The 15911-nt window shown below is 34.1% G+C and overlaps 1 protein-coding gene across 2 annotated transcripts in view; it reads right to left on the bottom strand.

The window, feature by feature from the left end:
* The window catches only part of WDR37 (WD repeat domain 37), a 70375-nt gene that overhangs the window by 50775 nt on the left and 3689 nt on the right, over positions 1-15911 (bottom strand). For both annotated transcript variants that reach the window (XM_079107807.1, XM_079107806.1), the window contains exons 2-5: positions 8268-8445; positions 3210-3306; positions 595-690; positions 221-285 (exon numbers count right to left, since the gene is read on the bottom strand). In XM_079107807.1, coding sequence (XP_078963933.1) covers positions 221-285; positions 595-690; positions 3210-3306; positions 8268-8405 — 396 coding nt within the window. In that variant the 5' untranslated portion in view covers positions 8406-8445. The remainder of the gene's footprint in view (positions 1-220; positions 286-594; positions 691-3209; positions 3307-8267; positions 8446-15911) is intronic.

Here is a 15911-nt window from a genome sequence, read left to right as displayed (position 1 = left end):
TATAACATATTGATCTCAGTAAGTATTAGGGTGACTTAGTGTCTATGTGTCTGCTTACTTTACCCAATTAACATATTATTTTAAAGATTAAGTCTTCCTAGAAACCAGACATTTATCTTTTTCTATTACACATTTCTAATTGGAAAATATGCAATTTAAAGTACACATCTGCACACCTTAAACACCACATGACTGGTTCGAGAGCCAGCGCCCTGCATACCTTGCTGGTTGAAGCCTTGTAAGTGGTCTTTAGTTTCTGAGAAAGCTGACTGGTACTGTGACTGGCTGCAGAGACAGAGAATCAACAATCAAATACAATCAAACCACCCAAGAACCACAGCATCGCAAAGTGGATCTTTGTCTTACACAGAAAGCAAGTGAAAGAGAGGGCTCATTTGCCCACGATGACAAGGAGATTAAAGAGATGGAACAAGGACCCAAGCATCTGCTTTATTCCTCTAGACCACACCTGAATTCCATATCTTTCTAAAGTTTTGCTGACATCAAAAAGCAAGTGAGTTAGTGTCTTCATTAAGTTTCAAATTTCCTTGATAAATAATCTATAAGAGAATACTTCAGGATCATTCACCTTACCTTTTGTTTTGAGCTGGCCCTTACTCAGTTCTGCTCCATCAATTGCTTGTCCTTCAGCAGCTAAGCGTTCATTGAGAGTATCGATTTCTCTACGCACTAAGAATGAAAACAAATTTTCAAAAATGTAAAAATGTTTTTATGTTTAAATATGTTCAACACTTCTAAAACCTGTACACATAAAAATCTTATATGTTAATATTGTCTATAAACAAAGATACAAATAATACTAAAAAAGGAAGATCACAATTTATAGTTTCCAATAACTCAAGAGATCATTCTAGATATCATTCAAAAAATAAAAGCTTGGGTGGGTGTGGTGATGCACACCTGCAATTCCACCAATTTGAGAGGCTAAGACAGGAGGATAGCAAGTTCAAGATCAGTCTCAGCAATTTATCAAGTTCCTAAGCAACTTAGTGAGACCCTATCTCAAAATAAAAAATTAAAAAGATAGGGAATATGAGGCTGGGGTTGTGGCTCAGTGGTAGAATGCTTGCCTAGCATGTGTGAGGCACTGGGTTTGATCCTCAGCACCACTTAAAAATAAATAAATAAAACAAAGGTATTGTGTCCTCCTACAACTGAAAAAATTAAATAAAAAAAAAAAAAAAGGGAATGTTGCTAAGTGGTTAAGCACCCCTGATCAATCTCTGGTACCAAAAAATAAAATAAAAATAAAAATGAAATGAAATGAAAGAAAATAAAATAAAAATCTCCTAAACTCTTGCTACATCATGAAGACACAACTCTAAGAGACTTGGCCAGGGAAGCAACTAGTCTAAGGACATAAAGCTACTGATGTGACACACCTGAGACCCGACCTGCACACAGGTATACCCAGCTCAAGAGCCTACACCCTTGCCACAACACTATGCAGCCTCCTAGGACTCTGTGAGGAGACTGCTCTGGTCAAATGTTAGAACAAGGGAAGGTCAACACTAAGCTGAGAGCTAAAGACTCTACACTACACCCCATCAGAACAAATTAAACTTTACCTTAAGGATAGTAAGGAGTCACCAAAACTATAACTGCTACACAATGCAAACTCAATTTCAGTGTCCATAATTTGTAATTGTATAGTTTTATGGTTTGGGGGAGTGAATCCATGCCATGGCCTTGTGCATGCTAGGCAAGCGTTCTAACAGTGAGCAACCCATTCACTTTTTCTATTTTATTCTGAGACAGGATCTCACTAAATTGCCCAGGCTGGTCTTGAACTTGTACTCCTCCTGCCTCAGCCTCTCAGCTGGGATTACAGCATATGTCACCATGCCCAGGATAATCCTATAGTTTCCCAAACAAACTACATGAATTTATAAAATATATAAGGCCTCAGATCACAATGGAAACTCAATAATTTGAGTTCAGTGTTAAAACTCTTTAAAAAAACAAACAAAAAACAGAATAAAGATGCAGTACATGACACCTACTTGGAATCACTCCTCCCTCTATAAATTTTCAAGATAAACTTTAAAAAAATAAAAAAAGGAAAATCCAGGTTTAAAACATTATATATTTACCAACAGCAAAGTTCAAGTGACATAAAATTATATTCTCATTATTTACCTAATCAGTTATTTAGTTATAAAGTGAAAAACTAATAATACAAATGCAGCTTGTTAGTATTTCATTTTTGGAATCAATTTATAGATAAACATGAAAGAATGAATGATACTGGCATAATAAAAAATTAATAAACAAAAACTCTATGAAAATAAAAATTAGAAACTAATGGAGGAACAAAAGGTATTTAGTTCCTAATATTTCATGGTGAAACATTTATGCATTCAGCCTAAACTGTGTAGATCTAAAACTAAAAGTAGATTACTTATATTTAAAGAAATAATACCAGAAGAACTAAAAGTGAAAAATGCAAAACATGGTTTCCTTTAAAAAGTTCAATATGGTCAAGGACAATGATAGATATCTTTTTTCTCTTTTTATTGTTTGATATTTTGTAAGCATATGTAGACTTTACTTCCAAATAAAAAAGAAAAACTAAAGTCAAGTTAATTAAAAAATGTATTTGATTTACCTCTCATAGGTTAGGTACTGCATGCATTTTAGAAAATTTTGAAATGATGGTATAATAAAATATGAATCAGTCATCTCAATTTACTTGGGGTAGAAAAAATAAAATGCATTTATTTCTTATAAAATCACAACTTAGACTGAAAGGGACAGAGGCTGAAAAATGGCCCAGAGGGCTCAATCCAAACACATCTCTATGAATGGAGGACAGGCAGAAGGGAGGGTCACTGACAACAAGAGGATGCATCACTAATCCAGGGAGGAAATCCTATGAGCCAAGGAGTGTGGCAAGGGAACATGTCCCAAGCACAAGGAACTGAATCCTGTCACAGTACCAACAAATAGGAACTGTTCATCCCTAGGAGCCTCCAGAAGGGAACAGCTCTGCCAAGACCTTGATTTCAGTGAAAATCATGTCAAACCTATATGACCCTAAGACAATAAACATGTGTTATTTTAAGTCGCTGTTTATTACAGTTGAAAATTAATACAGTGATGAACACCTACCAACAAATTTTACTCTCAATATTTCTACACATAGGTAAAAAGTTATTTATAAAAATGTTAAGATAGGAGATACTCACATTCTAAGTTTTCAATATAAAGGTTTTCAAATTCTCTTTCTATTTGACCAAATAGTTCCAGAAGTGTGGTGCGAACCGAGGAAGGTAGTTTAGAATCCTACAGAAGAGAAAGATTTTGTTTAAAATGAATGAATGAATGGGGGCTCTAATACCAAGTACCAACATACTTTTTTCAAAGTCAATTATCTTTTATCTTAAATTCTTACTTTATATCACAATGTATTTTATTTCTTATATACAACATGCTTACAAATTTTAGTGTTGCTCAGTAGTAGTGTGTATTTTTAGTATGCACCAGGCACAGGGTTCAATCCCCAGCACCAAAAAAAAAAAAAAGAAGAAAGCTTCAAATTTCCACAGAGGAAACTATAATCAAATTGTATAAATGGCTACCTAGGGTAATAAGAGATTTAAAAACAATTGTTTCTTCAAAATAACATAATTTTTCCTTTTACAAGAAAAGATAAAAACCTACCTATGCAAAAACTTCCAAATTTGTAGAGAAGGTAATACCCATAGGTGAAATTATATTACAAATAGCCTTTAAGCTCTATCAATACTATTATCAATGTATTTTAATATGTGCTTTATCATCTCATTAACATACACTGTGCTTCAAGCAAAATCCACTAGGTATTTCCTATAACTATTTAATACCTAAAGGAGTGCTACGAAAAGGGAAAAAAGGAAAAATCTCACCTATAAGAGCAAAATGTCTATTAGTTAAGTGAACACATTTAACTTTAAAGTTCCCCGTTGGGCCACATTCTTCATGCCTTTGCATATCTTCTCTCACAAATCCAGTCTCTGTCTAAAAGTCAAAGGAAGGCAATGGGAAGAAGCGACGTCTCGGCTGAATTTTGAGTAGGGTCAAATAAGGGAGCAGCATCGCAGACATCAAACAAGTACACAAAACATTTCTTTTCCTGAACATTGCTAATAAACAGAAGACTGCTGGACATCACCTACACTCTAATCTCCAGGGTCTGGCCTACATGGGTCCTTCACTCACCCCAGCATTCAAGAATAATTCCCCCCAAAAAATTCTCAAGAAATATTTCTAAAATAATGTTTCACTATTTAATTGCTATCAGTGTAGTTTTCCAAGTAACTTCTCAAATTTATATATAGCACAGATCATAGCATATCTGTAAGTTACAACTTTTTTAAAAGATATGCTGTTCATTAAAATTCCTTCTCAGGTTAACTTTTTGTTTTGTTTTGTTTTGTTTTTGCACTGGGAATTGAACCTAGAGGTGCTTAACCACTGAGCCACATCCCCAGTCCTTTTTTATATTTTTATTTAGAGCTAGGGTCCCACTGAGTTGCTTAGCCTTGCTAAGTTGCTGAGGCTGCTTTTGAACTCAGGATCCTCCTGCCTCAGCCTCCGGAGCTGCTGGGATTACAGGTATGTACCACCATGCCTGGCTCAGGGTAATTTTATAGGAAAATAAATTTTAGGGAAAATGATAACATTTTAGCAATTTGAGTTTTGTATTAATCACATATATCCCACAAAAAAATTGTAAACCACTTAAAAATATATACATGTAAAGTTACTAATTTAAAATTTGAATCTGGCAGAACTGGTAATCTCAACATCATTCTAAAAAGCAGATAAAGAATGTGAAATAAACAAAGAAAAACTTAAAATCACAATGGAAATGTAAATTAAGCCAAAGAGGAAATTCCATAATTATAAAACACGAGCTTGAGAGCTGAGAAGTGGATTTAATATTTATTTGCCTTGCCCCATGTTCTCTGCGTATTCCACTCACTTCCTCTTGATGGAACATTCCCTCCTCCCAAATGTTACCTTGGAGAAGCCATTCTGACTCCCACACAAGACCACATCTCCTCTTACATACACCAATTCTACTCACCTATACCCATAATGTTTTAAAATCTTTATCATGCACAATTAAAATGTATTTCCTTGAACATCAAACACCTCTTAAAGCAATTAAAAAAAAATATATATATACATATGTATATGTATATATATAAAAGCAAGTGTTATAGAAAACAAAGCTGAGGTGCGTTTTGGAAAACAAATCATAAACCCCACTTTATCAGTTCTCCTTTTCTGTGCCATTTAATTTCACAATCCCTGAAAAAGGTGTTCAACTTTCGGTCCCACTTGAGAAAATCCAAGACAGAAAAGTTACGATAATTAAGTAAGGATTTTAAATGAATTTGTACTTTATCACATCAACACTGACATACACCTGAAAAAGTAGCTCTTCAAAAACCACAGGCATGTGGCACAGAGGTAGGTAAAGACAGAGACTCAACAGTCCCCTGTAATGACAGAATACCATTCCTGCACCCTAATCACTGCTTTCTAAACTACTTATGATTTACAAATCTAACATGTAGAAAATAAAACCTAATATCTCATTCAGACTAATTTTCACTTTTTTTTATTCTGCTCCCCAAGTGAGAGAATATTACTAGATACTTTGCCTAAGACAGAGATTACGCCTATAATTCAATTTACTGGTAATCAACACCTCCATATTCTTAATCATTCCACTTTTACCTACCATGCCCACTGCATACACCAAACACATTACTCTCTACCCTCTTGCTGCAAAAGGAAGGCAGAGCACCTTACACTGGCCACTAACAGAACATGCTGGTTGGTTCCACTACAAATTATTGGTACTCTTTCAACAAATAAGTAGTGTCTAGGTGGGAGCCACAAAGAGGGCCATAGAGCAGCAGAGGACTAAGTTGTTCAGCTGCAGAATTCTGAATGACCTTCATAAGGTTACTGAGATATGCAATTATTTCCTTGTATTACATCATAATGGAGGACAAGAACTCAAGAAGGCCAGGAGAACACATTTATATTTACCTTGTGTGGGAGGTAACTAGAATATATCAGCAAGAGGTTGTAGAATTCTCACTGCTAAAAGTGTAAGTAAACCAAAAAAATTTTCAGACTATCTTAGACTGTTTACCTGCACTGTCAATATAGTAGCCACCAGCCCAATTTGACTATAAATTTTAATGTAAAATAATTTAAAGTTTTAAAAAACTAAATCACACCAGCCACTTTTCAAGTGCCCAATAGTCACACGTAGTTGTGTTACTTCCTTATCAAATAACACACAGAACATTCCCACCATCACAAAAATCCTCCTACATAGCTCTGGTTTCACTCTCAAATGGCTAAATTATATCCCCCAAAATTCATATGCTGAAGTCCCAATCCCAAGTACCTTAGAATGTGACAATATTTAAAGATGGAGTCTCAAAAAAAATAAATAAATAAATAGGGTCTAATAATAATAAATAAATAATATTAGTAATAATATTACTAATAAATAATAATAATAAATAAATAATATTAGTAATAATAAATAAATAATAGAAGTAATTAAGTTAAAAAGGAATCACAAAGGTGGACCTTAATCCATTATGACTGGTGTCCTTACAAAACAGGAGATTAGGACATGCAGTGAGGAAAGATCACGAAAGGTCACAAGAAAAAGGCAGTCATCTAAACCAAGGAGAAAGGCCACAAGAGAAACAAATCCTCTCTATTCCTTGACCTAAGATTTCAGGCTCCAGAAGTGTGAGAAAATAAATTTCTGTTGTTTACGTCACCTAGTTTGGGGTACTCTGTGACAGTAATCCTAGCAAAGTTACACAATAAGAATACCAAAGTTATTATTATCAGTTTATTTCCATAATTACCTCAAAATGTAATCATTTTTTATAGAAAGTAGCACCAGGCACAGTTGAACCTCCACATCTGCAAGTTCTACACCCATGGATTCAACCAACTACAGGTCAAAACTATTTTAGTGGAAAAAAATTGCATCTATATAGAACATGTACAGACTCTTTTTTTTCTTGCCATTACGTCCTAAACAACACAATGTAACAACTATTTACATAGCATCTACATTGTATTAGGTGAGTATAAGTCATCTAGAGATGACTTACAGTACACAAAAGGATATGCATTTGTTACATGCAAATATTGTACAACTATAAATAAGGACCATGTATTTTGACATCCTCAGGAGATCCTAGAACCAATCCCCCAAGGATACTGAAGGATGACAACACATAAAAACTACATTTGAACTGATTATTTACTTTGTGGCAGCAGCTATGTTGGATTCAGTGTAGACACTACTGCCCTTGTGGAGGTTGTAGCCTAGAGGACCCAACCATAAAATGATCAGCAAGGTTCTAATAAGACTTAATATTAACAAGAAACAATTCCTCAGATGTAGTCTTATTTTCCTGCAGCAGTATATCTGATGAATTGGTTATAATTTTGAAAGAACAGTTATAAAATTATGTATTTATATACACACATATAAGCATTTATATCTCTAGTTTATTTTCATATACTTTAGATTTTACAATAACAATCATTAAAAACTCAAACATTTGCATCATCTATTAAAAAACGAAGTATAAGCAAAATTTATCAATAAGATTAATGCATTTAATCAAAGGACAGTATGCTCACTAGAGCAGAGACAAGGATAAAGGCAAGTTACTATGAGAACTAATTCCAGTGCTGGGGTTGTAGCTCAGCAGTAGAGCACTTGCACAGCATGTGTGAGGCACTGGGTTCAATCCTTAGCACCACATAAAAATAAAACAAATAAAATAAAGGTATTGTGTCCATCTTCAAATAAAAGTATTTTTAAAATATTTTCTTAAAAGAACTAATTCCAAAATCTTCTGAAAACAGAAATTGCTAACTATATGATCTTTTTTTCTCCAGATAGGAAAATGCAAAACTATACTGTCAGTGAACCTGTACAGGGAATAAAAACTAATTTGTACTGTCACACTTCTTTCTTTTCGTTAAGTGTTATCAATACATTAATCCAGAAATCTAATTCTATCTCTGTGTAGCTACCATGTGTGACAGTAGTTCTAATGGATTTATTTGGGAGGAGTTTTGATAAAAAGTTTTGAGGACCCAAACCATCTTTTAGAAATCCGTACATATTAGGCTATTTTTATAACATTATAAACACGATCAACATCTTTAAAATAAGGTACTGATCAATATTAACTTACTTGTCCTTCTAGCATTTCTCTTGGTAGTCCCGTCCTCTCCTGTTCTGAGCTGTTAGTTCTTCGAATAGAAAGGCTATGTGACTTGCGTTTTTGTTTTGCTTGGCGAGCAGTTGAACAACTTCCGCTTTCTGTGGGCATTACTTCTAAAAGGTAGTATCCTGGTCACTCCTGCAATAATCTAAACAACAGCAGAAAAAAATAAGTACTTTATTTCTGATACAGAAAAATTGAAATAAAAAACAGTGGATAATTACTACTTTTTATTATGAACTTTCTTACATTGGTTAACGTTTATATATAATTTACACCACAACAGATTGAGGAATTTTAAGGTAGAGACAACAGCCCTCATTAAAGATGTATTTTTTTGATCAAATTTCATCAACATTTTTAAAATAAAAATAGCAAAGGGTTTAAAATAAAAACAACTCTCCTTTAATGCAACTTCCTCCAGGCTCAGTCTACTGCCCCCACAAAGATAACCAACTACAATTGCAAATTCTAAACTATGGTAGATTCTAGAGTAATTCAATACAAGAGACATACAATACAAGCTACCTACATAATTTTAAATTTTCTAATGGCCACATTCTAAACAGTAAACACATGTGAATTTACTTTTAATAATTTACTTAACCCAACATATCTAAAATATTTTACTGTTGATATAAAAAAACATTAATGGAGCTAGAAATGGAAGTCTAGTTGAGCACTTGCCTACCACACATAGTGGTCCTCTCCCCTCCCACCCCCACCCCGCCCCAGGTTTGTTCCCCAGCACAAGAGGGGTGGGTATTTTATGTTGTTTTCATTATTACTTCCTCAAAATTCAATGTGTATTTTATATTCATAGCATTTCAACTTGAACTAGTCACATGTGGTTGAGTTTTTCAAATCTCAATAATTTGAACATTGTGATTTACTATTTGTACATTTTCTACCTGTCTTCTGCTATTATTCTATTATGCATTCCTCCTATCAACATGATCACCGTTAACACCGGTTTAAGTAGTATGTTCACATATTACACCTTTCTTCTACTACAGATTAACCGTTTGAAACATCACCTACTTATTTTGCTCTAACTAATCCCTCCTCCTCTAAAGACAAGCCAAACACCATATCAGTTAATGTAAATGCTGAGAAGCAGCACTGCCTTCTCCCCTCCCCCACACTGAGTAAGGCAAAACAGGACACATTCATGACCTCTAAGAAATCAACATGCCCACAATTCTCTTGATTCAGAAAGGAAAATTGGCGTAAGTTCATTAGAGGAATGATTCTACTAAATGCATAACAACTTGATAGAAAAATGCCTTTAAAATAATCCTAAGGCCTATATAAATATCCATATTCTAAGCAGACAGCTAAAACTGTGACTTAAGTGACTGCAAAAAGATCTGTACCCAAAGGCAAGACTTATTTCTACTCTCCAGCCTTCTTCCTGACTCCTCAGACTACCAGATTCAACAGAAATTCCTGAACTGTTGTCCCTTTCCTCCTAAATGGATTTCAGGTAGCAATTTTAAGACTTCCAAACTTTGTTACAAATTATTTATTTAAATTATAATATTTTAAGATCGCCAGCACTCTTTTCTTTTTAAATACTCCCTTGTTTTGAAAGAAAAAAGTTTATTCAAAAGAAATATTATAACAAAAATAGGATGTATTCACAGAAAATTTCAATGTCTCCCAAAAGGTTATTAATAATATGATCAATGAGAACCTTTCCTATTTGGGTACTGAGCATTCTAATTACAATCTTAAATATCAAATGTGAAAATATTTCTTTCCACGGGAGAAAACATAAACTCAATCCATTTAGATTATTTTATAGTACTATCATTAAAATAGTAAAAATCAATATATCTTAGAATATAAGACTATAATTCTTTCTTCTAAACAGTACTATATGAATGCACACACACACATACACAGTTTAACTAGTTTTGTTTGCCTTTTATCATACACTACTTAGAACTCTCACCAATATAGCTTGTTATTAAAATTTTTTACCGACACTCCTAACCCAAAACTGTTGTGAGAAATCTAGAAAACAGTTTACCTGTTAATTATTTAAAAGTCTTTAAAATTTTTAACTCATGCATAAAGCTTTCAACAGCTCTTAACCAAAACTTTTGTGTTAGTTTTGAAGTTACCATTAGGTTCTTCAGGGAACCTAGAACCAATATTCCATAAGCAAAGACAACTACAAATGGAATTATGATTTTATCTCTTTTGTATAACTTTGTTAGTGGCTACTTCATGGATTACATTATACCTCCACAAATTATAGTCAATAAAAAGTGCCAAAACCTTATCTATGGTTTTGCCCTTCCCCATTTATAATATCATCTCTTGAAATGTTTATTTTATAACACAGAAGCAGCATTTCAGATAGTTATGCTTCAACTTTCAGACATAAATTAGGAAAGTCTAATGAATTTACCAATATTATTGCTCGTCCCATTGTTTGTTCTTCCCTACTAATTCCTTTTATCATTTCCTTTGTTTATATTGCATTTTTACTTCTTAAATTTCCATGCTTCTTCTTTATATCCTGTATTTTCTTCCTAATATTTTTGTCATTTTGTCATTTTGAAAATATTACATACATGAGATCATAGAGTAAGTACCCTTCATAATTGCTCGTTGAAGGATTTGTAATTGCTCATTGAAGTATTTTTAGGATGGCCACTTTAAAATCTCTGTCAAACATTTCTAACATCAGTGTCATCTCAGTGTTAACAGTTATATTTTCTCATTCAGGTTGAGACCTTCCTGTTCTTCAAATGATAAGTGATTTTCAACTGAAACCTTGACATTTGGGGAATTACGCTATCAGATTCAGGATACAAAGGTCTTGTTACAGTAATGCTGACATTGTTTCAACAAGAAAAAAGGGGGCTCCCTTGTTTTGAAGTCAGTGTTCCTCACTTAGTCTTCACTGAGTCCTATATAACAAGGGTACCTCCTGTTACTACCAGGTGGTGGAGTGAGAATTTAGCCTTCCTTTAGGCCCCCACTCACACCACCATGGCTCAATCAGGGATTCCTCTTTACTGCTTCCTACACAGCCACCTTGACATCACAGATTCATTCCTGAATTCCTGGTAGGTCTCTGTGCCACCTCAGCAGGAAAAAGGATAGGCCTGGTTACCATCCAACAGGTAAGAAAACCCAGCTCCTCACCCAGCCTTCTCTGATACACCCCTTCAGAGAAGGGCTCCTTATTACTACTTATCAAGGGTGAAAGTCTAGACTCCCTATCCAGTCTCTCTGATCATCAGGATTAAGGCAGAGGCTCTGCAAAGTTTTCTTTGTCATTTGGCAGGAATAAAGCACTTGTTGTCTAAAAGTTTTCTAGTTGGTAGGCTGCCCCTTTCCTAGTCTTTTAGCTAAGGAGAAAGGTTTTCCTTCAGACTTTTTAGTCTGAACCAATTGGTGTTTCTGGGTTGCGAATTTCTCCAAAACCAAGTCAGTATACATGAGGCAAAAAGAAAACCCAGGGAGCTAAGTTCTCTGTCATTTTTCAGGGCCCAAGGTACAGTCTCTTTTCTCTATCTTTCAGCCTTATATTTGTTTTACTTATAAGGAACAATGTTTTTAGCTTTGCTTTCAAGCAAAAAATAAAGGGAAATGTGTCAACTTCATCTTTCCATAAGTACAAAGCCAAGGATCATCTTTTGTTTCTCAAATTGCCCACGTGTAGGCCTTATCCTAAAATGGCAACAGAACCAGACACAGTGGCACAAGCCAGTAATCCCTGCGAGACAGAGGATCAAAAGTTCAAGACCAGTCTGGGCAACTTGATAAGACCCTAAGCAACTTACTGAGAAACCTGACTCAAAAAATATAAAGGACTGGGGTTGTAGCTCAATGCAGAAGTGCCCCTGGACTCAATCCCCAGTACCAAAAAAGTTAACTAATTAATTAATTTTGAAAATGGCAGAGACCAAGTCTTACTTTACAACACTGAAAACATTCAGTTACACTACAGTTTATAAAGAATATTTTGTAAAGGAAAGAAAAATATCAAAAACCTGTGAAAGCTGTGGCCTTAGAGAAAAATATCTACATTTAAATCAAAAGTGGTAAAGGGTTCCTCTTTCCTTTATTTATTTGTTTTTATGTGGTGCTAAGGATCAAACCCAGTGCATCTCACATACTAGGCAAGTGCTCTACCACTGAGCCACAACCCTCTTTCCTCTTTTTAAGAACTTCATCAGTAGAAATATTCTGTTAACATTCTGTTAAGTATAAACTGAACAAGTAATGCATTCCAAAGATTATACAAGTTGGTTACCAAAGAAGTGAAAAAAAAAAAAAAAAAAAAAAATTGCAGTATCAATTCTTCAAAAACCTCAAAGTTACAAGTTTTAGATCACTGACTTAATCTCAGGTATGATACCACTGACTTTTTCATGCCCTCTAATCCCACTAGGAAATACGCAGCCCTCTTGACAACTAATTTTAAAATCCTTACATTCTGCCTTTTATCCCCTCTCCCCCCACCCCTCCTCCCTGTAAATCACATGATGTTCCCTATGACTCTGCTTTTAATGTCACTTCACCAAGTCAAAATGGTGGCAATCTTTTTCCACCAAACAACTTCCAACCAAATACATGCATTACAACTACCTGCCCAAAACCTGGTACCGAAAGATTTTTTTTCATAATTTTGCCTTTTAGCAACTTTCTAAATTCTGTGAAATCATATCTGAAAGATGGGGTCATAATGTCTGTGCCATATACTGTTGATAATGTTTAAAGATTACTTGACTAATTGAAGTTCTGCCTCTTTCTAAATTTCTTCAGCTACTGTTCACCTGCCAATTCTCCAAAATTAGTTCTGTGGTTTCCTAACCTCTTAAAATTTTTTTTTCTATTAATCCTCTTTGTCACAATTTTTTCCTACAATTTTTTTCTATTTTACTTTTGTCTGTGTATTCATACCCTCCATCTTTTTCCCCAGCAGTCTGCACTGGTCCTATCATCACTTCCTTTCACACAAAATCCTCCATTAAAAAGGAGGATGCAAGAACTAAAATCTTAAGGACACAGGTACTACTGTTTTCATCTCAAGTCTGTGTATTAGAATAGAAATATTTAAATATTTGATTTAATAAGAAGTTCAGGGTTTTTTTAGGTTGCAGTCATAAAAAGAGAGGGGTAAGGAAGTTGCAGGTATTTTTAAAATGAATACTGATATACCACAGAATCTAAGCTAGACAAGCAAGATGAAAGAAAAAAACTGCTGAGATACTAAAGGAAAGTGAATGGATTAGCAGATCTACCTGAGGTTGAAAAACTACTACATACATGTATGATTACACCACTGGTGTGACTCTGTACCACATACAGTCACAAGAATGAGAAGCTGTGCTCCATTTATGTACAATGTGTCAAAATGCATTCTACTGTCTTGTATAATTAGAATAAATTTTTTAAAATTTTAAAAAGAAAAAAAAAAAAGAGCATTCCAGGCATTTACCTTCACCAACAAAAAAACAAAAACTACTAAAAAGGTCTGTTATGAGACTAAAATAAAAAGTCACTAATTCTCACAATATCCCTGTTAAACAGAATTCCCAAATCCAATTAATAGTCTGATAATATCTGATAGACTAAACAATTTAGTAAATTAACCTTAGATCTATAAAGAGTAAGAAAATTTTCCCACACTAAAAATAAGGTACTTGCGGGCCAGGGGGATGGATCAATGGTACAGCACTTGCCTAGCATGCATAAGGACATGGGTTTGACCCAAAGAATGCAGAAAAACAAGGAAGTGAAAATAAAAAACGATCTACTTTAACTATTAGACACTGTTTTGCCTGAATACAAACTAAAACAGAAACCTAAAATTCCAAAAGAAAATTACTCTCCCTCAAAAATATTCACATTAATAAGCCAGTCCCAGAAACTCAAAGGTCAAATGTTTTCTCTCATACATGGAAGCTAGAGTAAAATACAGAGAGAGTGAAGGATAGACTATCATGAAGATACGGGGAAGATCAGTAATATAGAAGAAGAAGACCAAGAGGCAGGGATGAGGGACAGAAAAGGGGTAGAAACGCAGAATGAATTCTTTTAAAATCATGTTATGTGCATATATATATATATACATACACAAGTAATTTCACTTTTATGTATAAGTAAAAAGAATCGATCAAAAATAAATAAATGAGCAACAGAAGTCTAGCAGAGGAAGGAGAAGGGGGATTGTGAACTGAAACCAAATTCTTTATATGTATAATTTTGTCTGAATGAACTCAACTACTATGCATAACTATAATGATCTAATAAAATTCTTCACATTTGCCCAATATTATAGGACAAATGACCACATTAAGTAGAAGACTGAGGTAAATAAAATACCTTCATTTTTTATTTTTTTTTTATTATGCTATGTTGGCGGTGGAACCCAGAGCCTCCCACATGCTAGACAAGTGCTCTACCACTGGGCTCTACTGCCCCTCCTTGTTTTTTAATAAACATCATTCTTTAAAATACTATAAATAGTCCCTCTGAAAATCCAACCTCCCTATCCTGTCATTCAAATAAACAGATTTAATATAAACTCTACTTCTTAATTGATTTATGGTCTCATTTGTCTTTTGTGCTGCCACACATCATCCCCCCTATTGTTTGTAAGCAAGACAAAAACATACACACAGTTTGGATGCAGCAGTGCTGTGCACAGAGCAGGCACTGGCCAAATATTTAATAAACTAATGAAATTCATAAGCATACTGTATGTTAACAAGCAGAATTCCCACCTCTGTAAATGCTGTAATATTAAATATCATCAATGAATACTTAGCCTTCTATTCCCTTCAAATGGCTCTTTTTAGTGGTCCCAATATTAATAGCCACTAATAAATTATCAGATTCTTCTAAGTACATATAATTTGAGGACAGTAGATAGCCAAAATGGATTTTAAAAGCTACAACAAATTACTAATTTGTGCCTTTTTATGAAACAAAAAAATGCAAAACATTACTTTCTACTGCATATTCAGGGAGATTTTAAATATTTTTCTTTCAAGAAGAGAAAAACAAGTGCTTAATTTCACAAATGTTAATAATATGTAAAACAATGGTTAAAGGACATTACATGCATGTGAGGTTAAAGAATATAAAATGTGACTAAATCTCAACAAGTTCAAAAATTCTTAGTAATATTTTACTGTAATAGCATTTTAGGTGAATTTCTAGAGAACTGGAACACCAAACACAATATGAGGAGAGAATGGAGAGAATGGGAAGCAACCTCAGAAATCTGTCATCAGTATCAACCTGCTTAAAATGTTTTGTGAATACATGCCCATCAATTCTATGGATAATGCTGAGCTGGCAGACATCAATTAATTGGAAAAACGGCACCAAAATTTTTTTAAAGATCTCAACAGCTAGAAGAATTAACTCAAAACAAGGATGAAACATTGTAAAATCTTTTCCTTAGGAAAATCATGATAGGAGTATTAAGAAAACTTGTAGTATCACCTCTGGGAAAAGGACTGAAGTAAAGATTTTAGCTCAGGACATGCACAAAGTAAGTGAATCATCTAACATAGCTACCCAAAAAGAAGTACTAAAAGAGGCTGAGAGAAGAGGAAATAAACATTACACAAACCTCCT

The sequence above is a fragment of the Sciurus vulgaris genome (genome assembly GCF_902686455.1).
Source record: "Sciurus vulgaris genome assembly, chromosome: 12".
Taxonomy (NCBI): Eukaryota; Metazoa; Chordata; class Mammalia; order Rodentia; family Sciuridae; genus Sciurus; species Sciurus vulgaris.
This window is presented reverse-complemented; position numbering and strand designations above follow the sequence as displayed.